At 44.8% G+C, this 27,358-nt stretch overlaps 1 protein-coding gene across 17 annotated transcripts in view; it reads right to left on the bottom strand.

The window, feature by feature from the left end:
- The window catches only part of MAST4 (microtubule associated serine/threonine kinase family member 4), a 617,295-nt gene that overhangs the window by 191,505 nt on the left and 398,432 nt on the right, over positions 1–27,358 (bottom strand). For 2 of the 17 annotated variants that reach the window (XM_084800734.1, XM_084800725.1), the window contains one exon: positions 26,088–26,168. The exons of the other annotated variants lie outside the window; for them this stretch is intronic. In XM_084800734.1, the coding sequence (XP_084656860.1) occupies positions 26,088–26,168 (81 nt within the window). The remainder of the gene's footprint in view (positions 1–26,087; positions 26,169–27,358) is intronic. 17 annotated transcript variants of the gene reach the window in all.

Raw genomic sequence — 27,358 nt, 5'->3', positions numbered from 1 at the left:
AAGGAAGGAAGGAAGAAACTCGCTTTTTCACTGTGGTTTTGTTACATTAGGAATATATTTAAAAGGGAGTTGGGCTTTCTTTAAGAGTTATTCAAGTTGTTTTGTTTTTGTTTTTTTAGCATTTTACATGCTGAACCATTTCAGCCACACCAGTGTCTGACTCCTCTAGAAGGTTCTCATTTGAAAAGCACATTGTATGTGATCACACACTGCTCATGGAGGAAGGAAGGAAGGTCCACCAAATTCACTATAAAAGTAAATCACCCAAAGCCTAACATTTGGCACCTTCAAGATAAATAAGACCTTCCTAACCAAGGCTCTCTTGCTTTTTTTTTTTTAATATAAACTTCACCCAGATATGTATGCACCTTTTACTTTGAGAAAGGGCGACCCCCAACATTTCTGAATGCTCTCACACAGTGCCATGAGAGATATAACATATAATCTCCATATAATCTCATGCTCACTGAAGGCACTGTGAGATGCGTAAGAGAGTGCACGTATGCACGGGCATATTTCGGTGGAACAAAACATAGACAGTATTGGAAAGGGAAGACCGTGAGGTCTGGAAGCAATTTATGTGATGTGGTTGACAGTTCACCTCAGAAACATTTGGGCACAGAGCGGAAAGATTAAATGGGAAAGGCTGGCTGATCTGCAAGGTCATACTTTTTCTTCAACAATAACGATCAATTACGTATCCATTTAAAGCCCAGGGTTCTCCTACTGCCTGCAGCATAAAGCCCCCAGCCGGTCTGTTTCCTTCTCTAGCCTGAGCAGGAAGGGCTTCAGTGCATCTCCCCACGCAGGTGCTCCCAAGAGCACTGGTTTCCTAGCTTGTGCCCACAGCTGTGCTCACATCTGTCCCTGCTCTGCCCTCTGCTTCCCCTCTTCGTACCTCATCTCTTCCCGATCAGCAACTTTCACCCATCTACATCCTGTGGAAACTGAATCACACAGAATTCATTCTCTCTCTCCCGGTCTGTTATTATATTAGAGCGAACTGCCTTCCTGTTCGTCTTCCCTGAGGGAAGGGTCATGGGAAGCCTGGGCTCTACCGTTGGGTCATTATTGGCAATCGGTGTGTGTTGGCAGGATGAGTAAGTGGTTCAACAGCGTATGTCTATGTACAGGCGACTTCAAGTCTTTTTCAGAGGTAGGGAGGATACAAGAAATAAAGGAAGCTGAGGCGTTCACAGCTGCTGTACGACCTACTGGAGTCTTTGGTTCTATCCTTGAACTCATAGCTCATCTTTTTTCCACCTCTCCTGCTTCTTTGCTCATGTATGTATGTATGTATGTATGTATGTATGTATGTATACACATATATATGTATGTATACACACATATATGTATGTATATACATATATATACATACACAACATATATGTGTGTATATATATGTGTGTGTGTATACACACATATATGAATCATATTTTTATATATATGAATTATATTTTGTACTATATCTCCATTAGCTAATATTATAGGAAATACCTTTGTATTTTCCTGGGGTTTCCATCTTGCATAACATTTCACAGTATGCATGCAATAAAAATATTTCTTCTGCCTAGAAATCAAAATATGATGCAAGAGAAATATCCGAAGCCTCCCCTGCCCTTTTCATTGGCATTATAGCGATTAGTCACTCATCATCTCTGTGTACCTGACATTTACTCCTCTGTTACCCTGATGCAACAGCTGGGGCCTCAAGGGCTGGTGAGATGGCTCTGAAGGGGAAGGCACATGCCGCCAAGTCTGATGAGCAGAGTTCGATCCCAGGGACACACAAGGTGGCGAGAGCTGACTTCTCCAAGTTGTTCTCTCACACAGATACACATAGAAACACACAGACAGACAGACAGACAGACACACACACACACACACACACACACACACACACACACACACACGCCTCAGAGGGACTATGTAAATAGCTCCATGACTTTTGAAACAAATAATTTAATAATTAAGCAGCCAGTAACCAAACCACACGTGAGGAAGAAATAAGGATGAAGCTGGTATGGGCTAAAGGTGATGGTAAAAGAGATAAAATCTAGGTACATGGTTGTCTGCTAACTGTGTTCCCCCAAAGCCAAAGCCCTAGCCTAAGAAGGGGAAAAGGGGGCAGGGTGGGGCTGATGCTGTCAAGGACCGGAACAACTACGTAGAAAACAGTGGGCTGGGCTGGAGAGATGGCTCAGAGGTTAGGAGCACTGGCTGCTCTTCCAAAGGTCCTGAGTTCAATTCCCAGCAACCACATGGTGGCTCACAACCACCTATACTGAGATCTTCTGGTGTGTAGGTGTACACGCAGACAAAACATTATAAACATAACAAATAAATAGATCTTTAAAAGAAAACAGTGGGCTAGGATAATGGCTCAATGTCTAAGAGCTCTGGCTACTCTTCCGGCTGACCTGGGTTCGATTCCCAGCACCAACTTGGTGGCATGGTGGTCTGTGATTCTGGTTCTGGGAGATCCACAGTCCTCATGCCCAAGGTACTTTGTGTATGTGGTGCACAGACATACACACAGGCAAAGCAGCCATACATATAACACAAAGATAAATTTTAAAAGAAAATGGTGATGTCAAACAGACCAGACATAGAGAACTGAAATTACTAATGGGAGCGTGTGCGCTTTTGATGCTGTGGATGGCTACGGTATGTAGTTTGGTTTTTATAAACATACAGAATTTTGTTTTACTTTCTTTATAGCTGCATTGTTAGTACATACAATACTTGATTGTTCTTTAAGGAAGGAATATATTTTACTAACAGAATATCTCCCAAGTTGGATTGATGTGAGGGAAAACACCTTTCTCTGCTACACTCAGTGAAGGATTCTCTGATGTTGACACACAAGGCCACCTTGTCACAAAACGCCTTGAGTGTGGGAAAGCTCAAGCTTCCCTTTCATATTGTCTTCTCACTCCACCATCAACAGAGACTTTCCTCACTTAAAACTCCAGAGTCCTGCTGGGACTCGCTCTTCTAAACCTGATTCTGCCGGTGTGTCAAGGTGATCTGGTCTTTACAGTGACATCCCCGAGATGGTGCCCCTCAAGAGAGCAGCAAAAGGTCCTTTCCTAAAAGGACACGGCTCTTCAGGTTGATAATTCTGCCATTTCTATTTTGCTTCTGGAAAGGCAAGGTCAGCACGTGAAAAGCTGTTAAATGACATTCTCAATGTGACCTATCAGCCCTCACCCCAAACATTCCTGGTTCAAAGCATCATGCAGAGAAGTCATTAGGTTTTACAGTAGCTTTCTGATTTTGGTAGGCCATACAAGAAGGGAGTGTGAACGTTAATGACTGCTTGCCCACGGCCTGTCTGGAGAAGGATGATTATTGTGAAAGGCACCTTTAAGAAACCTGGATACTCCCAGCACTCAGGAGGCAGAGGCAGGTAGATAGCTGTGAGTTCAAGGTCAGCCTGGTCTACAAAGTGAGTCCAGGACAGCCAAGGTTAACACAGAGAAATGCTGTCTCAAAAAAACCAAAAAGAAAGAAAAAAGAAACCTGGATACAAGCTGTACATGATGTTGCACACCTTTAGTCCCAGCATTCAGGGAGGCAGAGGCAGGTGAATCTCTGTGAATTCCAGGCCAGCCTGCTCTATGAAGTGAGTCCAGGACAGTCATGTTTACACAAAGAAATTCTGTCTTGAAGAAGGAAGAAGCGAGAAGGGAGGAGGAGGGAGGAGGAGGAGGAAGAGAAGGAGGAAGAAGAGGAGGAGGAGACCTGGATACAGCCTGTCTCAGGGTGAGGGTGGAAGAATGTTTCTTGCAAATGAAAATGAGAGATTATTCAAAAGGTCTGAGCGAGGAGCCCTAGACTGCTGAATAACCTTCAATTCACCTCTAAGACAGCCCCTTCCATTCCAGCTTCCGTAAAAGCAAGGGCCATAAGATGGAGTCAAATATGGCTATCTGTAAGCGTGAGGAAATTAAAAAGGCCTCAGAGATGACTGACTGACAATGACAAATCCCTCCCAGGAAAAATCTACACCTTGGTTTTGTTGTTGTTGTTTGTTTTTTTTTGTTTTTTGTTTTTTGTTTTTTTGTTTTTGTTTTTTTACCACAGATCTTATGCACAAGATATTAACCACAGACATCCGCCCACAGCCATTTACTGAAGAAGCTGCATGCAGGTATGTGGGGCCCATGATGCATTCTCTGGTAACTGCAAGACTGGACAACTGGACTGCGTATCCTTCCCTATGCAATGATTCCAGCCTCATGGTCAAAGCAAAAGGCACGGCTGAGCACATTGAAGAAAAAATGCTACACAAATGCTGTGTGCTAAATGAAACCCCTAACTCTCTGATGAATGGGATAGCATTCCTCGCCACATATTTTACTGGACTTTAGATTGACAACATTAAAATGAGATCTAACTAGACAGGGAACTCTGCGGAGTCGGGCAAATTAATCTCCAGTGAAAGGGCACAGGGCTCCAATAGTGGTTGTAGGCAGGGCACCTCCTTTGAACAAATCGCAGATAGGTGCTTTAATGACGGGAAAAAAAAATACGAGCTAACATAACTGCAGTCAAATCAGCGCCTACAGGAGGCAGAGTGCATTAGCTGATGTGATGGTATCTGCCGCCAAAATACCAGCCAGGGAGAACAAGAAGCTGTCAAAGAGAGACCTGCTACTATGCCAAGACAGCCCAGGGACAGGCTTCCCTGCCAGATGACAGTCTCAAGGGAAACACAGGTTTCCTTTCTAAATGTCAGCTCTTCAAGTGATTTTTATTGATGTCATTTTTTTTTTTCAGGACTCACTAGTTCTCCCTGACCACCAACAGGAGATCCCACTTGCTTGCCGTGATGCCTTTAGATGTACTCACCTTGATAAATAATAGAAATTTCCTGTCACCCTCAACTACTCTTTCATGACCACGCAATACAGGTAACAGTGCACAGACCCAATCCACATCACTCAAGTGCATTGCTAAGCAACCCTTCAGGCAAGGGAGATAACTTTACTGAGTCCTCAGTAGAATCCATTTCGGTCTCCTGACCCAGAAGAAGATGGAGACAACGGAGGCCGGTGTGTGCTTTCACAAACATACACCCATAGTCTGGAATGGGATATGGCTGATGGTGTGGAATGTGTCACCAACCAAAAGCTATAAATGTGCAAGGTCACAGTCTGGACCAGACCCTGGCCTTGCCACTTCCCAGTTCATAAAACTCTTTCCACAAGTTATTTCCTCCTCGTAAAAAGCCGCTTCCTCATCTTTATGATGGAGATACCACCACGACATAACTCCACCTGATCTAGCCTCTCCAAGTTGAGGCCTCAAGTCACTTGGCAGGCTGCCTTGAACGAAAGCCACGAACAAAGGACAGGGCAGAGTTCAAATAAACAAACAGCAAGAACAACCTCGTTGGGCTTTTCATGGGGTTTGCATTGGAGCTGGTATGTGGGGAAGAGTCTGAACTGGAAAGGACTTCACAATTATGGAGCCAAATTGATCTTGGCAGAGCCGTGGAGTGCTTTGCGCATCTCTGGGAGCTGTGCCACTCAGCAGTCCTCAGAATCTAAGTGGGTCAGAGAGTCTCTCTGGAGAACTGAAACCCCAGATTTCAATGAGGAGGGGGAAAAAAAATCAGCCTGGCCCTCGTCTGCATTCCCTCTTAACCACACAAATTAATTCACGGAGTGATGGACATATGCCCTGTACGCAAGGGAAGTGGAAATGATTTCTACAACGTCCACGAAAATACAATCTGACGTTTATCACTGATAACAGGTTCCGCGTGCGCATCCCAGGTCTGATCTGGGAAGACAGTCTACAGAGCAGGCGCAGCACAGGGATGTAAGGAATCACTCTCTCCTGGGCCACTACCACTGTAAACACTGCGGAGTTAAAACAAACAAACAAACAAACAAACAAAAAACGTAGTTTTTACCACTGAATCTAAAATGGAGCCTCAAAACCCTTCTCAATGCGGAGTTCTCCATGGACGCATCAGAACGGCAGGCAACCAAAGGGAAGCACTGAGCCTCAGCACTCCTTAAGAATAAAGAGGAACTTATGACTTATGTACATTCAACTGTATTCCCAAACCCTTTTTCTACCTTCCGAGTATTAAAAACAACACTAGCACATGATTTCATTTCTCAAATCAATATATTCCACAGTTCTCTGACATTTTATATGTAACTTATATCTGGAAGGTTAAAAATAAGCAATGTTTGCCCAGGCCACACATTCTATGTTATAAGGTATATGGGAGAGACTGTGCAGCCCAACGTTTGGCTTAAAGAATCTTATAACCAGACGACATCCCTACCCCACAATCATGTGCACTCATCTTGAAGTATCAGCCCAGTATTAGTTAGTACGGTCTGTCGTTTCTTGAGAAACTACCGAACAGTATCAACTAAGCAATAGCCTGGGCAAAACACACCTTGCAATCCACCTCCTTATATGAGAAACACTGTTATCTGCTAGAATTCCTTGGGTTGCTTGTAATATCAACAGCAGAGGTTTCTCCTCAACTCACCCGAACAGCCCAGTGTAGGACTGACAGAGCCTTTGCTGTAGAACTACTCCCTAAGCTTAAAAAAACAAAAACAAAAACAAAAACAAAAAAACAAAACAAAAAAACCCTCCACATGCTCAGAAGAGTGGTATAAGGAAGACACAGAAAAGGACACTGTGCATAAAATTTGCTATGCTCTAGCTCTCTCAAGTCAGTGATGAAAAGCAATGTTTTTAGAGAGGAACAGAGAACTCAGATTCCTCAGTGTGCCGTGTAACAAGGGCTATGGCATATGATGCCATCATGTTTTCTGATGACTGGCTAAGGTCATCACTCATTAACACAAACATTTCTTATAAATTCCAAATCAAGAGAAGACATGGAAGGCCTGGTGTGGTATTGTATGCCTTTAATCCCAGTACTTGGAAGGCAGAGGCAGGCAGGAGTCCGAGGCCAGCCAGGCCTAGATTGTAAGCTCTCCGCCATCTGACCTCACAATCTGATACTTTATCCTTAAAAAAAAAAAAAAAGAGAGAGAAAATAGCTGGGCGGTGGTGGCGCACGCCTTTAATCCCAGTACTTGGGAGTCAGAGGCAAATGGATCCCTGTGAGTTCGAGGCCAGCCTGGTCTACAAAGTGAGTCTAGGACAGTCAAGGCTGCACAGAGAAACCCTGTCTCAAAAAAACCAAAAAAGAAAAAAAGGAAAAAAAATGAGAGAGAAAGAGAGAGAGAGAAAGAGAATGAGAGAGAGAGAGAGAGAGAGAGAGAGAGAGAGAGAGAGAGAGAGTAACAATGCTCCAAAACCAAAGTGTTTTCTTTCACTAGAGAGATCAGTTGGGTTTCGTGGTGGCCCTGAGCATCAGAGACTCTCAGTGAAATATTCACATTAGAAATCTTATTCCAGTGTCAAATGTAAAAACTATGCTGCATAAAAATTCAAGTCCTTGAGCACCTCCATTTTAACTAAATTGATGTGATACGTATATTTTTGTGAGCTTAAGATTTAAATACAACTCAGTCATGTGATGTGCTGCAGCTGGCTATAGCTACCAGGGCAGGCTTGGCAAACAGGGCACTGACCTGTGCCAGATGCGTATCTGAAGAGCTAGTCCCTTACATCTGGCTACCTAGATGTGTTCAGAAGTGATGAAACTGTTTTTGTATCTAAATAGAATCTCACACCCAGCAAGCATCTTGAAGTCAAGGAGGTGTTTTTCTCCTCAAATGACTTCTACACACACACACACACACACACACACACACACACACACACACACACAGACACACACACCCCTCCACCACCATCACAATGTGTGACAATGATTTACCCTTGACAAATTAAAGAGGACAACACTCCAAAGTGTGCTGTACAATGAACAACAACCTGCCCATGTTCATAATCTGCAGGCTGTCCTGAGCTGAACACGTTCTCACACTCTCGGCGGCTTTGCTCGCTGCAGGGTTGGATGAGTTTTAACAACCGTTTCTCACAAAGCCCAAAGTCATTCTTCGGCATTGTCTGGAGAGCGCCAACCAAGTGATTAAATTATCGCCCGGAAGCCTCGTACCTCGGGTATGGGAAAGTCCTTAAAGTCAAGTCAACCCAATGTGTTAACAGCCCTCAAAGCCACATGACCCAGGGTAGTTCAATTGTAATAGTATAAAATACAAATAATTAAAGTGTCTATATCCACAACCAGGGATCCTTCCCAAGCCCTGGGGTGTGTCCAGGGGTATCTAGAAGGTAGAGGCCCCAGTTGACACTCTGGTCAGAGCACTGAGCTTACTTCCCTGTAACTGGACTCGAGCCTTCTTAGTGCTGGGTACGGCTGAACACACTTCTGCTGGTCCTCCAGTTAATACCTGTTCCTGGTACCTGTTTTTCCAGATTCCACATCTAAACCATGGGACAATGGAGTAGCACAGGTTTTGCGGAGCATGTGCCTCTTGACCCATCATTTTAAATAGGCCAACAGATCTCTGTTGACGCCTCCCTACCCTCATCTGTCTTCAAACACCACCAGAGCTCATGTGGTGTGTGCCAGTACATTTCCTCTTGGCCTGACCAGACACGGGGCTGACATCACTCAAAGAGACACCGTAATCCATCTTTAAAACTGATTTTGATCTCTTCTATTTGGGTGTCACAATTCTCCCAGGCAATAATGCCATCGTCCAGTGGGTCCTACTAACATTTCCTGGTACCCTGTGTGGTCCTCACTCCCCTTCTCATGGTTTCTTTGTCCATTCTCAGGGTTCTTCTGCGAATTTCTTTTCCATTCCATCTACTACACTAAGTTTCTCCAGTGCAAATATCCTGGTGGGCTATCATGCCCTTCTCTGCATTTTCAAGATTAAAAACTTTCAGGCTCTCCCTAAGCTTAAAAAAATGGCACATGAGACAGTACATAGACTAATCTCAATCTTCCTTTTCTATGGGGGCCCCCTCTATTCTCCTGTAGCACTATGAAAGCTCCTCAAGATGTGGCTTGTTCTCTATCCCTCAACACGCTGCCAGCAGACCTCTCACTTCTGTTCTCCTCTTCATCCCCAAGGATGCTCTCTTCGCCTTTTTACTTACTCCCTAGACATCCTTCAGAGTCAGGTTCAAATCCTGCTCCTGAATTTGATATCCACTGGTGATGCCACTCATGTGACATTCAGTGGCTTGACGTTTTCTACAGTAAAGACCTTTGTCTTACTTCTCCCCTGGCAACTGAGTGAGAGAGCAATACATCTTTTGGCCAACTTGACTGACATACTTCAGCTTATAAAGTTTAACAAAGAATTCAAAAGCCACCATTCTAGACCACTGGAAAGACCCGTTTTAGGTGCTAACTACTCTTAGTAGACATAGGCTTCCTTCCTACAACTCACAAGAGGACTTCCCAACCTTAGATGTGCCTATAAGCAACCATGTAACTTCTAGAGGGAAGTAGGGAATAGAAGGGTTCATTTTATTTAACTAGAAAGATGATTTCTGAATCTAGTACTATAATGTTAAAAGGATCACAAGAACTGTGAGATGCAACTCTCACTTTTCATTCACAGTCAAATTTACAAAATGGCCAAGTAAAATCATGCCTCAAAATAAGCAAGCCATGTAAAAATTTATATACGTGTGATTTTAGAGTAACGTTATATAAGCTGATGCTATACAGAAAACACTAACAAAAACTACTTTGAAGCCCAGAGTGCCGTAGGAAACAGGAATACCAGAGGGTTCTGAATTCTGAGTTCCAATGAAGTCACTACTGTTTCTCAGAATGCCGCTGTAAGGGAGAGATCAGCCCTGTGCACTAAACATTATGTTCCACTGTTCAGACATAAGGCACAGCATGTGACCGTCACTGCCATACCTGGCTAATCACACGTCAACCATGCCAGCTCTCTGGCTATTTTCCAGACACATCTGAGAGTTCTCTGAGCGAGAGACGGAGCCCCCCCCTTTTTTTTTATGTATCTCCACAGTACTGTGCCTAGGTCTCAGCAGCAGAGGGCCTGCTGAGTAAATCAGGGATCACAAAGACCCCATTGGTGGTGTGAGAAGTTGGTAGCAGCATCCCTGATGGCAAGGCCATGATGCCTACAGCACAGGCCTGCAGCAGGAGAGGGCTGGGAACCCGTGCTACCTCATCCATCTAATTTTTTGGGCATGTCATAACGTAGGCAGCTACTTTGCACATAAAAACCGTGACTCATTGAGAGAAGGCCCGATATAGTGTTCTTGAGATAGCAAGGCTCGCATCTCGCCATGAAGGCCCACGGGCTGAATAGCATCGAAAGTCTAGAAGGTCATAAATGGCCAGCGTGAAAACTGAGAGTAAGGCCCCTGGACTGTAGCTGGCACACTGGTCACGTTCTCATCCTTTAAGCATCTATTTTTTTCCAAAGCACCCACAGTTCCTACCACAATGTGTCCCTGAGCCACACTGATCAGTGAAGCATCTCTGAGCCATCACTCGAAGCATCCTGTGCTATTTCATGTCGAGGAAAAGGCTGGGCTATCTAGTGAAAGGACTTCCAGGCGGAGAATAGACAAGCTGGTCTAAGTCACATAGTCATGTGGCTCAACCCTTGCTCTTTTCCCCACTAAACAGAGGGAAATGCACTATGCTGCCTTCAGTGGGGCCACTTGATGATAGCCTTAAGAGGAAGGGTCCGGACACCAACATGCCTGCTTTCTGAGGCTGCTGTAGCACATCGGTGTGAACTCTGGAGATTTAAAAAAGTGAAAATGTATTTTTGCATGCTCTGGAGGTCAGAAAGTAGTACCAAGAAAGCCCAAATCGAAGTGACCACAGGCCATAGTCATTTGGAGACTCTACGACAGAATGTTGCCTCTCAGTATGTTACATCTCCCTGCCCCTCTTAGTGTGGACACGGGCGCACCTGTCTGTTTCTGCGAAGGGCAGTGATCAACGTTGGGTGTCGCGTCCATCGGAAGCCACTTATTTGTTTACTGACTTTTTGAGGCAGGCCGCTCAGTGAATCTGGAGCTACTAATTCCACTAAACAAAGCCTCGACGTCCTCACTGGCCTCTCCAGTGCTGGAATTAACCACGCTGCCACATTCGGCTTCCTACACAGTTGTGAGAAATTCAGGCTTACACAGGAAATGCTTCAGCAATGGAGCCAACTATCTCCCCAGAGCCGCCCTACTCTCTTCTAAGAACTTTATGATTACATCGAAAGATTGCAGGATAATGGTCATCTCTCCATCTAAATAATCCTTAAACTGACCATGTCTGTCAAGGCTCTTTTTTTATTATTATTATTATTATTATTATTATTATTATTATTATTATTATTACTATATATAACACTTTCTGCTTCCATCATTTAGGATGTGGTACCGTCAGGGTCGCCATTCAACTCTGACATGAAATCAACTACATTAAACGGACCGTGGGATTCCTGCCCCACATCTTTCACTTAATTCTTACCATCTCAGGGGAATTAAAAAAAAAAAAAACTTCTTTCAAGTCAGTGTACTGCTCAGACTTTAAAAGTCCCATGAGGGCTTTTTTATTGCATTAAGTATAGAACACCACCGGCCCTGTTTAGAAAACCTTCACTGTGCTCAAGTTTTAGTTACCAACATTAGATCTCATGCAAAAAAAAAATTGTCTAACATAGTCAAGCGTTACATATTCTTTTTTCTTTCTTTCTTTTTTTTTTTTTTTTTTTTAATTTCTAAAATAGCCAGACCTTCTGTTCGGAGAAGCTGGAGAGGAAGAATCGGATCATTAATGTTCCACTGTCAACTGCCAACTGCGTGAGTGAAGTGGCATTTGTAATGAATGGTTAGTAACAGTTCCGAGTAACCCTAAAAGACAAAGTCAGGGAACGACTCAAAATCGCAATGGACTTCCCACAAATGGCCACGAGCCTCTTGCAGTCTGTCTGACTCATCTCGTCAACAGATAATCTGGGAAGGCTTGATGTGGGCGGGCAATACGGGTCAACTCATTCATCTTTCCAAGGAGGCCTTTGCTAAGAGTGTGGTGTGCATCGCATACGAGGGACCAGGTGGCAAGCAGAACGGGCAAGTCCCTACCATCCGGGGTGTCTCATTCTTGCTGGAAACAATCAACAAGAACAACAAATGATGGATGTCAGGTGAGCGCATTCGCTGCGGGAAGGGACAGGCAGCGGTGAAAGGGGGCGACGAGTGCTCAGGCTGTGCCTAGGGGACCGCTGTTCTGTGGCAGTAACGTTTAGTACAGACGGCAGGGGAGAGAACCATGTGGGCGCCGTGTGGGTGTTCCTTTAGCTGTTCTGGACAGCTAGAACATCTTGTTGTTGTAGAAAATGAGGACACTCTCAAAGACTAATAGGGTCATGTCAGAAGGACCCAGAATCAGCTTAAAAGGGTCCCCACTGATGAGTCCGAAGATAGCGTGCTGGCCTTAAGGAGACATGATGCGTGTCAATTGTTATACACCAAATAGATACTGGCTTTCTATTTTCTTGTTTAAGAACGTATGTATGAGTCAACAGTAACATGCCTAAAACTGAGAGAAAAAAAAAGTTTATTTTTTGTTTTTTGTTTTTTTGTTTTTTTTGTTTTTTTTTAGCTGATGAATTAGTGACAGAATTAGAAACCTGTGACAAATTTCAGTACAAAGCTCATTCGGACGAGGTCATGAACGAATGTGAAAGCCAGTGGGGACAATTTTGTTGGTAGGAGATATTCACATGCAATCAAAATATCATCGCCCCAGGGAGTGTTTAGTAAAGCAAGAGAGACAGGAATGTCGGCAACTTTAGACATAGAGCTTCAGGCCTCTCGATGAGGCCACAGGAGGACACCTTCCTGCCTGGGTCCTGGGCTTCAGGCTTCATGGTAAGAAACGGTCTCCGCCCACTCTTGCCAAGAATCTTGAACCCGGGTCTGAGGAGGAGGGGGCCACTGCACAATGCAGACTGCAGCCAGTGTGGTGGTCTGGTCCACTAGAGAGCGGGAGGCACACTTCAACACTGTCAGTGTTCAGAAAGGGAGAGGAAAGGGGGAAAGGATGGGCTTGCCAGCTAAAAGAGGTAGCGGCATCTGACAATTCAAGGGAAAAATTTGAGTTTTAATTGTGTTCTGGATTTAAAAAAAAAAAAAAAAAGTCAACTTTCAGGCCTTGGTGGTAGAACACTTGCCTAGTATACACAACGCTCCAAATTTTGATGCCTGGTACCACTAGCAATAAAAACAAATACAAACAAAACTTTTTATAGACAGTTGTACCTCCTTATAAAGGCACACACTAAGGTCCTTGGCATCACCTTTGTTATAATGCTCTGTTTGGAGGTAAAAATAACCACACTATGAAGGTTAAGAAGGAAAGCCAACTTGTTCATAGGAAATACATGCTGAAGTATTCAAAGATTATGCCTGTAGGTATCTGAAAATTACTTGCAAGTACATATAGCAGTTGAATGGGAAGAAAGAAAGGGAAGAGCAGACAAGTACGGTGGGTGTCAGCTGGTGAGGGAAAAGCGAGCAAAGCTGTTGACTGCACTATTCTTTTCATATTTTTGGAGTTTTGGAATTTCTTTCCTTAATTGAAGAAATAAGAGAACGTTCCAGGAGGAGCAAAGTCATAAGCTACGACATACAAACCTGCTTAGAACAGTCAAGAAAAGGCAGTCCAGGAGCCTGGAAAGATGGCTTCGTGGTTAAGAGCACCGGCTCTTCTTCCAAACATCCTGGGTTTAATCCCTAGTACCCACAGGGTGCCTCGCAAACATCAATAATGGGATCCGATTCCCTCTTCTGGTATGCATAAAGGCAGAGCACTCATGTGCATAAAATATGTAAATAAATACATAAAATATGTACATAGATAAAACAGTCAATGAGACCCATGCAAATGAGTGAGGGGTGATGGGAAACAGGACATGAGCCACGGGGAGGCAGCTGCTGGAAGGGTCTGAGCGGAGGAGAGTGTGCTCGCCTTGCCCCAAAGAGCTGGAGGGAGACACAGACAGAGGACAAGGACTGGGCTAGGCAGCAGGAAGGCTGGCTGAAGCTATTACAACCATCTGTGGATGCACTGCCTTACAACAGCTTAGTCTAAGGTGATGGCTGTAGAGAAGGGGAGTGACACTCCAGAGTGGAGGCAACTGTATCATTTTCATCTCCCATTGTGTTAAACCACCCGGACAAGAAGCAACTTCTGGGAGAAAGGGCTTATGCGGCTCACAGTTCCTGTTCAAATCCACCATTGCATGAAGTCAAGGCTGTTAAGAGCCAGGCGAAGCGAGCGGGTCATATCACAACCACAGTCAAGGAGACCCGGAGAGCAAGACACTAAGGCAGGCAAACTGGTGTTGAGCTCTACCATCCGGGAGCCCTGCCCAGGGTGAGGTGCTCTCCACAGTGGGCGAGTCTTCCCACTAATACAGATACATTCTCTCACAGTCTCACACACACACACACACACACACACACACACACACACACACACACACACACTTCAATTGGACGACACACATCCCCGATGACTCTAGACGTCTGTCACATTGACAAAGCTGAGCATCACACACGGTCACCAGAACTTCCCAAGCAGACACCTCCTCACCGACATGCTTTTGCACACTAATGGAAAATTTCAAACGCAAGAAATTAAAGATGGTTTTTGAGGCAAGCAGTGGAGGCAAGAGAACTATTGTGAGCGCAAGGCTCGCCTGGTCTATATACTGAGTACTAGGCCAGCCAAAGCTATGTAGTAAAACCCCATCTCAAAAAAGAAAAAGAAAACAAAACTGATAAAAGTAATGACTTTGGGGCTCAGATCCTGGTCTCAGGTGGGTATAGGCAATTCCTGTATTTTTACATAAAGAGCAGCGAGAAATCAATTCTAATGCCACAGTGAGAAATAAACATTCCTCTCATTTTGAGGTATGTCTGTAGTGTCTTACTGCCTATAACCAGTGATGGAAACCAGCTGAGAGTAAAGCTCGTGGAAAAGGAGGTGGAAAAGCAGAGGGTTCCATGCAACGCAGCGCATCTCCCGTCTACCTGGGCCCATCAGCACAACCACAGCACGCTCACCACACCTCAGCATTCCCTGCCACACGCCATTAGAACACGTAGCATCTTCGGCAGCAAGGTTGGACTTTGCAGTTCGCTTCGAACGCTGGGTTTCCAAGAACAACCAAAAGCCGAGACTAAAGACACAGAGCACTCATCTTGAAATGGTTCACGAATGTTCCCTAATTAATTCTCACAGCACGCCCCCAAGAGGTATGTATTATTATCCATGCTATGGCTGAGAAACTTGAGAGGCCGTTTTTTTTTTTTCCCCTTCAGTTTTGCATTCATATGACTCCTCTAGCTGAGAAACCTCTGTGCTCGATTGTCTCACCACTCTGTGCTTTCACAGAATATCACAACTTCATCTGCTTATCAACATGGTGGGTGTTAATGGCTGTAGCCATATTTTTTTAAATGTAGGAAGCATTTTCTTTAATGACGTAGAATGCCATTTTTATAGTCACAAAATGGAACATGAGACAGAGCCTTCACACACACACACACACACACACACACACACACACACACACTTAGATAGACACATATACACATTTGACAAAATATCTGTCTCTCTGTGTCTTTGTCTCTGTGTCTTGTTTCTCTCTCTCTCCCTCCCTCTCTCTCTCTCTCTCTCTCTCTCTCTCTCTCTCTCTCTCTCTCTCTCTCTCTCCATTTACCATAATTTATTGGCATGGTCTGGTGCTTTGTATTTGACTGTTAATTATTTCACCTCACATATGCCAAAATGATGTTTGTAATCTTTGCCTCCAAATTATGCCCAATTGGCTAAATAAATGTCCATATACCTGGGCAGGATAGAAGTAAGGTAGGCTCGGCCAAAGTTCGCAGGCTCTGAGGGAGAAGGATCACGGGAGAGATGGAGAGATGGGGGTTGGGCGAGGGGGGAGAAAAAGACGGAGAGCATCCATGGGATAGGTAAAGGACCACATGGGCTGGGAGGAGTGACTCCTGCGAGTGGCATGGAGAGGACTGGCCCAGATGGAAAGCATGTATTTATGGGGCCATTGGATGGGAAGTAGCCCAGATAGGCATGGTTAAACCAAATGGCATGGGAAATGGGCTGGGTGGTAACAAGGTAGTTTAGAGGGTTAAAATGTGCCAAACCCCAGGTAAAATAAGGTTTGTCTACAATCTATCAGGTGTCTGTGTCTTTTATTATTTGATAGCAGGTTAAATAAAACTACGGTTATAATTACAGTTGGTAATAATAAGCATTAATAGCTATTTTATTAAATATTATTATTACTTATTATTATGCATACAGTGCTCCGCCTGCATGTACACCCCCAGGCCAGGGGAGGGCATCAGATCACATTATAGATGGTTGTGAGCCACCATGTGGTTGCTGGGAATTGAACTCATGACCTCTGGAAAAGCAGTCAGTGCTCTTTACCTCTGAGCCATCTCTCCAGTCCAATTAGCTATTTTTATTTTCAACAACACCATAAGAACAACTGGTAAGAGACAATGGTGAAAGCTTCATACACTAACTTCAACATAAAACCCAAAAGTAGAAAGTGAGCTCAGTGGAGAGTAGCCAGAATATCTGGGCCATGAAAGAGCTCAAGAATGGACCAAAGGAGGGGCTAAGAGCGTGTGGCACAAAGGAAGGGGCCTGGACACTCACAGATGGAATGGCACTCTTCCTTCAGTCATGAAGAGGACACTGTCCTAATAGGGCTCAGAGGAGCCTCCAAAGGTCACAGCAGTGGTGAGAACATTGTCACCACAGGCAGCAGAAGGCCATCCCAGCGAAGGGAACTGGCTCATCCTGCTCAGCTTGCAGCAGCCCAGACCTTGGAGCTTGTGGGACCCATGGCCTGGCTGTCAAGTGAACCCAACTTGACCCACATTACAGCATCTGGGTCTAAAGCAATCGTAAAAAGGTGAAGGGGGCAGAAGATGGAATAATGCATGCAGGACGAAGCAGTGGTTTTCCCTTAATCACAAACCGCCCCCTCTCTAAATGGAATATTATATTCTGAAAACGTAATTGCCGTGACTGCAAGTAAATGCTGGGGGGCAGAAAGGTGTCAGTATAGAGCAATGAGGCTCTGCAGCCAGGTGCTGGGGTGAGGGCCACAGTAGAATATATTCTACACATTGGGAAAGAGGAATAATTTGTAGTTCTCATTTGGAGGGGGTCGAAGTGCAAGAAAAGCACTATCATTACAGCGTTACAAAGGCAAACATGATCCGGACCAGGGCAAAGTGGGAAATGCTGTCTCCGCAGACGAGTTCTCCCTGAGCCTCAAATGCCTCAACTGCCAAACCAACCCAGTTCCCACCTTCTAGACTCAGTGTCCACATGTGTGAAACACCAAGAGCAGCACCAGGCACAGGGTGAGCTCCCTACAAATGCTGGAAATTAAATCACTGCACATGCAAACACCTAGATTCCGGATTTTGGGGTTTGATTATTGTCAGTAGAATAAATGGAAAAGTGAATGTGAAAATGTAAGCACGTGGTTGGAAAACATAATCACCAAGGCAAATGGCCAGTTGCCTGTTCCGAGAGTCAGGAACATGCCAACCGTGATGCGTGCAAACACAGAGGCTGTACAAGGACTGACATATTCCTGAGACTCCAGTGTCCTCAAAAACCTTGCTTACCAACCGTCTGACCTCATAAGACGTTGCCCCCTAATTAGATTGTGTGACTGTACGGCAGATAAGCTTATAAGGTTATGATGTCCATTAATATATAATATACAAATATGTGCATATATATACATATAGTTAAGCTCAGTGTGGTGGCATATATCTGTAATCCCATCACTTAGGACTCTGATGCATAAGACCTCAAAAATTCAAGGACAGCCTGGACTCTCTATCAGGAACTTGTCTCAGTAGTGCTACTATGTCCCAGTATAATAAAAGGCACCATGTTTGTTTTATGCGTCCTTACCCATTGTACATTGCCGGATGACATCTACTACCCTGCACTCATCCATCCCAGGGAACCCCGGAGAGCATCTCCGTCCTCCTTTGCATTCTTACAACTGCAGTCTCCCAGGAGTGACACCTGCAGAAAGGTGGCAAGGGTGGAGCAGCAGAAGTGCTAACCGGCTTGTCCACACTGGCCCCTGCCACCTCTTCAGTGACATCTGATGCTGCCAGCCTTCCCATGTCCTTCCTAGCCACGCCCACAAGGTTGGCACAGTGTGCACCACTAGGATCATCTCCGTCTGGCAGAGCGATTCTGCACAGAGCGACTACATCCCATAGATTTAGTACTACAGAATAATTCAGAAATAAATCTCAGGAACATAGAAGGCAGTTCATTAAACCATCACATTCACAAAAGCGCAGGGACTTGTACCATAGGGTACAGAGGAACTACCATCTGCTGCCAGCTTTTTCAGTTTTTTTTTTTTTTTACCATGTTCTCTCCAAAGCAGAAAAAGAGGTGGGGCGGGGGGGGGGGGTTGGATAAAAAGACCAGTGGCTGCATTCATCTTAAGAGCGAATGAAACCGAAAGGGTGCAGTGGCTCTGCAGTCAGGTGACATTCTAGTGAGAAAGGGACACAGTGAGGTTCCCAGTGAGGAGGAGACACAGAATCAGAACATATTGCCACCCGCTTGGTAAACACTACGTCTGCCCTTCACCATGGCAACAAGTGAAGTGAAGGGAATCCGGGCAGCCGTGGATGCCCAGCAACACTTCCAGCAGCAAGACAAACGGTCCGGCTCTCGGAAGGACCGCATTAGCTGGCACCGTTCCTAATGCCCACCTTGCTAAGGCACTCACTGCCTGCCTTTGTTGCCCACCACTCCCAGGAACAACACGTTGCAGCGTTCTTGCTGCCACACATCACCCTCAACGACCGGAAGCTACCGTTCTTAAGTTGCCCCTGAGGTCAGTGATTTGCAGATGGACACTCTACATACAGGTCCAGGAAGTTCACAGTGCCCTCAAGGTCACAATGCTTTGTAGGCTTAGAGGCCCTCACCAAGACTCAAGCACCTCCCTAGGCTTTCCAGTCAAAAACTCAGATCCCTCCAGGGACAGTCAGCTGACATGAATGAATGAAGTGAAGTGACACATGCAAAAAGGACGAAAGAGAAGGAGCCTGCAGACCAAGGGCAGCAGTGACCCACTCAGAGACAAAATGCTGTCAGAGAAAATACGGGCTCAGTAAAGGTCTTCAGCTCCTCATAGGAGCTCCGCACCCCTCCAATCACAGCTCTCTATTCTTTTCTTTTTGTGTGCACTTGCATATGTGTACAACTGTGTGTGTGTGTGTGTGTGTGTGTGTGTGTGTGTGTGTGTGTGTGTGTGAGAAAATGGGGACACATGTGCTGTGGCGCATGCGTAGAGGTCAGAGGGCAACCTCAGGTGCCAGGTCTTGCCTTCCATCTTGTCTGAGACAAGGTCTTTGTGTTGTGTTTCTAGTCCTTTCACTAGACTATCTGGCTGGTGACCTTCCAGGGGTTTCTTCCCTCTGCCATCCCCTCACAAAGATGCTGGGATTATAGACATGTGCACACAGTGACCAGTTCCTTTTTGTTGGTTTCCTTTTTGTTTTTCGAGGCTTTCTCCGTGTAGCTCTGGCTGTCCTGGACTCACCTTGTAGGCCAGGCTGGACTAGAACTCACAGAGATTCGCCTGTCTCTGCCTCTTGAGTGCTGGGATTACTGGTGTGTGCCACCACCACCTGCTGTCACATGACCAGTTCTTTTTTTTTTTTTTTTTTTACATGACCAGTTCTTAAATGGGTTTTAAGCATTCAAAGTAAGGCCCTTGCATGGTAAATACTTTTACCCACAGAGCCGCCTCTCAGACCCTGCTCTAGTTTTTCAAAAACACATTCAGCAACACGGACTTGATTTAGAATTTGGTATTGATGTCCTCAACTTACAATGCCCCAATAAAACCATATCTAATGTCCAGAACCAAGTACCATCATGGCGTATCAACAGCATCAGTTTGCCTTTTCCCCTTCTTGATTGCAGGGCTGGCTAGGAACTACAGCTCAGTGCTGCTGCCAAGCACAAAAGGACAAGATCATACACACCCAAAACTTGAAGTATGCCTTCTACTGAACACATCCACTTTTTTTTTTTTCGAGACAGGGTCTCTCTGTGTAGCCTTGGCTGTCCTGGACTCGCTTCGTAAACCAGGCTGGCCTTGAACTCACAGTGACTCGCCTGTCTCTGTGTCCTGAGTGCTGGGATTAGAGGTGTGCGCCACCACGCCTGGCCATATCCACTTTTGTGCCATGGAAAAGTCAATATGCCCCATTTTGGGCAAGCTATTGTAAGCTGGGAAATGTCAGTACATGCGACCTTGTGTTCTGCATACTAGAAAGATAGTAAAAAAAAAAAAAGTGAGGTAGACTAGCCTTTCCCTCCAGAGTGTATATTCTTTTTATGAGACAGGGTTTCTCTGTGTAGCCTTGGCTGTCCTGGACTCCCTTTGTAGACCAGGCTGGCCTCGAACTCACAGTGATTCGCCTGCCTCTACCTCCCTAGTGCTGGTATTAAAGGCATGTGCCACCACACCTGGCCCCAGAATATATATTCTAATTCTCTTCTTCAGTGTGTCATGCCTTGGCTTCTAGAACATGTTTTATGCCCCTCACATTAGTCAGGTACAGTCACTAGCATAGCCTAGGGTTTTCCTTCCAATAATGCTGGTCCCTGGTCAGTGTTTATATATTTGACAGTTGAAGCTTACAGTTTATGAAAGGAGCACAATTCAAGCTCTCTGTGATAAGGTATCAGACACATTGCTACTGAACAGTATGCCACGTCTTGAGCATAGGTTAACAAGTAAAAATCAGGCCAGACCCAAGTCCTAGGCAATAACATGCCTCATAGTCATGTGTTCAAATAGTATCCATTTATGGAGCCTCTCTTGTATCTATCAGAACTTTGGGGGACCAATGAAGACGTGGGTGAACAAGTAGACAAAGTGTGTTCTCCCGGTGGAGTTTACAGCACAGTCTCACTGCTCTTCTGTGAAGTGGAAAGCAGCATGTGTGTTTTCAGTCATGGCTGAGAGATGAAGGACCCGGGACAAGCAAGAAGGACCAGAATACCGTTAAGCACTGGAATCATGGGAAATTCTGAATTGCTATACTTGTCTCAGAAGTGGAGAGGGAAGACATGTACCAGGGACACTCAAAAGCGCTCTCAGTTACACAGATAGCTGATAAAATGAAGTTCAGAATTAAATACATGCTTCATTTGTCTATGAGTTAAAGTATGCGCTGGTATTACCTCTTTTCCCAGGCTGGGAAAAGCTCAAAATTTAAGGACAGAAGGGCCTTTTGGAATACACAGCCTCATATTCTCTGTCAGAGCAGGGCTACACTGTGCTGCTTGCCCCCTATAGGGGTGGGCATCTAGTCTCCCTAAAACTGATGGTCTAGGGAGAGAGTCCATCACATCTTTAGAAAACTTCCTGAGAAATTCTTCCTCTCGCACAGAGCCCAAAGTCACTTTGCTGGCACCTGGGCAAAGCACTCCCAGGCCTCCGTTTCCCAGACAGACAGTTTCCTCGTCAGGAGAGCAGCCTTGGAGCTCATAGCTAGCTTCATTTTTGGCCAGTCCCCTGGAAAGCTGACCGGGAGAAGCCCATAGGGACCTCCTGCAGACGGAGGGCTGACTCAGCTGTCAACAGAGCCTGCCTCCAGGGCTTTACCATGAAAGGAGCAGAATCTTCCACCACCGCATTTAGAAAGTCCATGTCAGCACCTCAAAAGGGCATGACTGTCACTTTCCCCTACACCTTCATATCCACTCACAAGAAAGGCACAGGGGAGAAATCTGACCCATTGCAGCCCAAAGGGGAACAAAGTCATCAGTGCCAAGGTACAATAAATACTTTTTTTTTTTTTTGCATTAGCATAAACACATTTAGATCCTCAGGACTTATAATATCAGATAATCATTTTGGAGTACACTCTCAGAGACACTTATGTCCAAGCTGCCACTTACATAACCTTTTCTAGAACAATTTTTGTGTGTTCCAGGGCTAATTCGTCCCCATTACATGGTCCTGCCTTCCCAACTCTATCTACACTTTTGGGTTCTAGTCCAGCCATTCATGCTGGAAACCTTAGCTTCAATCAATCATTGGAAATAATCCTACTGAGTACCTACAGTCCACACCTCTTTTTTTCATCAACTTCAACTTCCGTGACGGAGCCTGCGACTTCCCGAACCTGTTTCTTCCATTCCCTAAATCCAAGTAAGCCCGCCAGATTTCATTAGGTGTGACCAGAATGTCACATAATCTTAGTAATGGAATGTGCAACAGTTTTCCACTGTGGTCCATTCTCTATAAACTCCACCAGTCATGTTTTTGTGCCCAAGGCATCCTTGAAGGTATGGGTCCCTGGATGGAGGAGATCCTTTTCAAAATCCTAGGACGCCGAGTGATAAGCACAATTCTTAGTGTTTAAGCTGTCCCACTTCTATTGGATGGTTGACTGGTTAGCAGCACACTAGTTAATCCATGCCTATTTCTCCTTCATTCATCTACTCTTTAACAAACCTTTCTCTGATGTTTACTGCATTCCACGTGTTGAGCAAGGCACTTGGGAAATAAAAGAGTCTAAACGGAGGTCACAAGGTCTACCTACAGCAGATAATCAAAATTCTATTTTAATGTCTTCATAGCAGTGTGGATGTCTGAAGTCACTCACAGTGGAAAGATGTGAGACTTCAGTTTGCATCGAAGCTATTTAATCTCTCTGTGTGTTAGCGTTTTCACCTGTAGACAGAAGTAATCCTCTTTGCGGCTGACAATTGTAGAGAGAAATGAGTAAAAAGTTTTAGTTTGGTAGTCAAGGTTCCACACAGCAAGGTCTCAAATCAAATTAATCTTTTTTGAGATGGTCCCATGTATCCCAGGCTGGCCTTGAGATTGCTATGGAGCTAAGGACAACTCTGAATGTCTGATCCTCCTGTTGCCATGACCAGCGTGCAGGGATTACAAATTGCACCAGCACGTCCAGTGTTATGTGGTGCTAGGGATCAGATCCAGGGTCTCATGCATGCTGCTAAATAAGCCCGCTGCCAACTGAGCTGCATCCTCAGTCCCTGCCAATCAAGTTTTAGTCCTTAGCAATCTATTAACAACTCTATGGTTTTCTTCCATTGCACCTTCCTAAAAAGTCTATCAGCTCACGATTTTCAAGAAACTTACTACATTAGTTTGAGCATGTGTGTGTGTGTGTGTGTGTGTGTGTGTGTGTGTGTGTGTGTGTGTATGTGTGTGTGTGTGTACAGGGAGGTGGTGAGAATGACTTATATGGTGTGTGTGTGTGTGTGTGTGTGTGTGTGTGTGTGTGTGCGCAAGCCATAGCACACATATTGAGGTAAAGGACAACCTGCAAGAGTCAAATCCCTCTTTCTATCCTGTGAGTCCTGGGGACCAAGTTGAGGCGATCAGGCTTGACAAGCGCCTTTATCTGCTGACCTGCCTCATCAGCCCAGCAGAGACACTAAAACGTTTTCTCACCACCTAGATTTTGCTCTTTTCTGTTTGTTGCCTACCATCCCACACCCGCTGTGCTAAACCTCCAGAATGTCTCCTGGTCCAGCTAAAGCACACTAGTTCCTAAAACTTTTCTCCCACAGCACTCTAGAACACCACCGTCCTCTGCTACCACAGCGTTCTGTCCGCCTGTACTTTGAGTCACATACTGGTTTAGGAAAGACATATAGCTGTAACAATGCAGAAAAGAAACGTCATTATCCCAAGAGCAATGGAATGTTCCAGAGAGACAAAAACCATTTTTGCTGTGTTTTCGGATCAGTATGATGCTTTATAAAAATTACTACATATAATTTTCGAGTTACAATTCACTTTTACAGTAATAAACACACTCTTCCTATCAGGACGCGAGAGGCAAAGTTCAAGGTCATTAATTCCTCCCCCTACGTCAATTTTTCCTACTCATTTCCGTTCAATCTTATTTTAGAAATGACAGAAACAAATATGTATGAAAAGATAGTGTATAATTTGAGAAGCCTTTTATAATCACCCATTCTAGCTCCCAAATAATGAGATAGAGACTGTTTTTTTTTTTAAGTTTTTGAGACAGGGTTTCTCTATGTATGGTTTTGGCTGTCGGAAGTCAACAACTTAAGGCACTAGAGCTGGGCAGATAGTCATATATTCTAATCCGCTGTGCTATTTCCCACCCACACATCCCAAATAACTTGCTCTATTGGTCCTGCCTGGGCTGTTTCTGCTCCATCAGGTCAGTCCTCATGACTATGTCCTCTCTCTACTTATTCTTTTTTGTTTTCTTTTTTTCTCTCTCTCTCCTCATGGTCTCTACCTGAGAACCCTCGACTGGGAATGATAGTTCTTCCTCCTGTCCTCTCTTGCCCAGTTATAGGCTGACCAGTTTATTGGGCAGTCAGAGATAACTGGGGAGCAACGTTTACACAACACTGGTCAATGATCATGACAATGTCCACATCCAGACTGCAACCAGATTCTGGGCACAGAAATCAGCATCTAAAGCCAGAGTACATCAGACTAACCCCCAACATATGTAAAACTACGCAAATACCATCGAAAGATGATGTTAGTATTTTCAAGGCACTAGCCATGAATGACAAAATGTATATTCATTTGATTATATAAAATAGATTATTTATTACTATGAGTAATTTAAGTTGCCCTTCCCAACTGAAAGTCAACTTCAACTAAAACATTGATTATACTTTCTTCCTTAAGATTAAAAAGATTAAAAAGGATGTTGAGTTTTCTGGATAAATATTCTGGTTAGACACATGGAGATAAAAAGATACCAAGATGTAAAGATGCCATTAGAATATATATAGCACAATACATCAATGTTTGTATTTTCTATCGTGTGGTCTCACAACAGACTGCCAAAACATTTCGCCAAAGCGTTAAGTGTTCAACTTGGCCAACTGCTGATGGCACTGTGGGATGATGGGACCTAGGAGGCGGGGCCTAGTTCATGGAGGCAGGAGGCTGGCCTCCCAGCCTCTTCCAGTCTCTCTGCTTCGTGCTGTCAGGGCATGATCAGTGGTGCTTCCCACCAACCTGGCCCTCCTCATCACAGGTTCAGGAAGTAAGGCACTACACAGCGCTATCCTCTATCCCTCGTGTTGAAAGTCACTTGACACGATCAGCAGGAGGTGAGGCAAAGTTCGAAATCAATTCACCTCCGTAGTTAATTCTTTCTCTCAGATTCCATGGTAATGGCCTGAAACCAGGAGCCAGCCTGCTTCTTTCCTCTTTCTCAGTTGTTTAGCTCAGCCATTTTTGTCCCCAATGACAGAGAATACAAACACAGGTTTTCCCTAATCAACAGGGAAGAATGGACTGAAATTGGCCTATAGGCTCAAGGTATTTAGGTCAGAGTTTGAAAAAAGATTTTGAAAACTACAAGCCCTTTAAATAAATAACTTTATCCCATAAATCATAGTGTATCAAACAGTTTTGAGGACCAACAGTATTATATCACAACCTGACTTAGGAAAATTTCCTAGAAACTGTAATAAGTTATACTATCCTAAGAGAGGGACCAAAACTTTAAAAGTTATCTTAAAACTGTTTCCTTTCTTTAAAAACTAATTCTTCACTGGGGAGGGAGAGGCAGGTGGATCGCTGTGAGTTCAAGGCCAGCCTGGTCTACAAAGGAAGTGCAGAACAGCCAAGGCTACACAGAGAAACCCTGTCTCGAAAAACCTAAACCCAAAACCAAAACCCAATTCTTTGAAAACTTCATACAATGTATTTTGATCACATCCATGCCACCGGACTCTTCCCCCTGACTCCTCACCCAAGCCATATTCCTGTGAAAACCTAGCAGCAGACCTAGAGAGGTCAGGCAAGCAATAACCCAAGACCGAGTGATGTTCCTAAGATGTGCACAGAGTGAGCAAAGTCCACCAGTTCCCTTGCCGCACATGGTGCCAGGAGGGCACCAATTCAAATGGAGGTTCCCAGCTTTGTGGCTGACTGTTCCAGGACTCAGTGGGACCTGGGAAATCAAAAATAAAGCAGTCCTAACAGGCCCTGTGGTGCGCTTACCTCCAGAAGTGAAAGGCCAAGAGAGGACTACAAGGGCTGCCCGGGCTGGACGGGGTTGGACTCAGGCTCCTCGGAGTGAGACTGAAAGTTAAAATAACATCATTCCGAGTGGGAGAAATGACTGCAGTACAAATAGCACAGCTCACTGAAGGGACTGTCCTCCCCTTGGGCCTGAATCCCCAGGACCTGATTACCAATAGCGCCACGCAATCATCTAATCACTTACCCTTTTCAGCTCTAGAATTCAGAACAAGAAGGCGGCTTCCTGCGGCAAATTACATTTTAGAAACGACAGCCGCCATTTTCGTTTGAGCCCTTTTCTTTTGTCACAAAGCAACTTGCCTGATATCGCCACAGTGATTTCTGCAGCAAAGACAATCTACTGTTGTTTTATATGGAATGTACACTGGGTATCAGCTTTTCTAGGTTGAGAACGGCTGACACATCTAGAGCAGAACTAGAGGGAAGTGGTGGCCGGACAACGCAGGTAAACAACACGGTTAAATCCTGAAGCTTTAAAAAAGCAGACATTAATGTTTCCTTGTAAGACAGACGTGTTCCTAAGCGCTCAATGAAAAGCAACTTTTCCTCATGGCAATGACCCAGTATTTTCCTCCCTCAGTCTCAAGGGCAATGATAAAAAGGCATCTCACGCTTACAGTTATAATTTTAAAAAACTTTTAAAAAATTCTTACATATATCGGCAGACCATTTTATACACCAGAGAAGTTTTCTTTCTTTCTTTTTTTTTTTTTCCAATTCAACAATCACTGGGCCATTGTAATTCTTGCTCCCCCAATTCATCCAAACCACCAAGGATTTTTAGTAGCCAACTCTCAAATATTCATCACACGCCGGTCAGAAAGATCCATTTAGCCTTTGTGAATCTGGCCCCATGCCTGCTCACTGGCAGAGAGGTAAAAATACTCTTTTTTCATGTGTGTGTGTGTGTGTGTGTGTGTGTGTGTGTGTGTGTGTGTGTGTACAAGTGTGTGCAGGTGTGCTTGCCCACGTGGGTGCACATGTGGAAGCCAGAGGTTGTCTTTAAGACGCAGCTCTCCATAGCTCTCCGCCATATTTCTCGGGAGTCAGTGTCTCTCACTGAACCTTGGGCTTGTCATTTCTTTCAGCCCCTGGGGTCAGTCCACTTGTGGGATGATAGGCATGTACATCCAGGCTTGCCCGTTCCATGGGTTCTGGGAACAGAAATCATGTCCCTAGGCTTATAGTGGCAACACTTTGCCCCCTGAGCCATCGCCTTAGCCCTGGAT

The sequence above is a fragment of the Acomys minous genome (assembly GCF_964271855.1).
Source record: "Acomys minous genome assembly, chromosome: 11".
NCBI lineage: Eukaryota > Metazoa > Chordata > Mammalia > Rodentia > Muridae > Acomys > Acomys minous.
The sequence above is the reverse complement of the archived record's forward strand: the minus strand, read 5'-3'. Positions and strand labels throughout refer to the sequence as shown.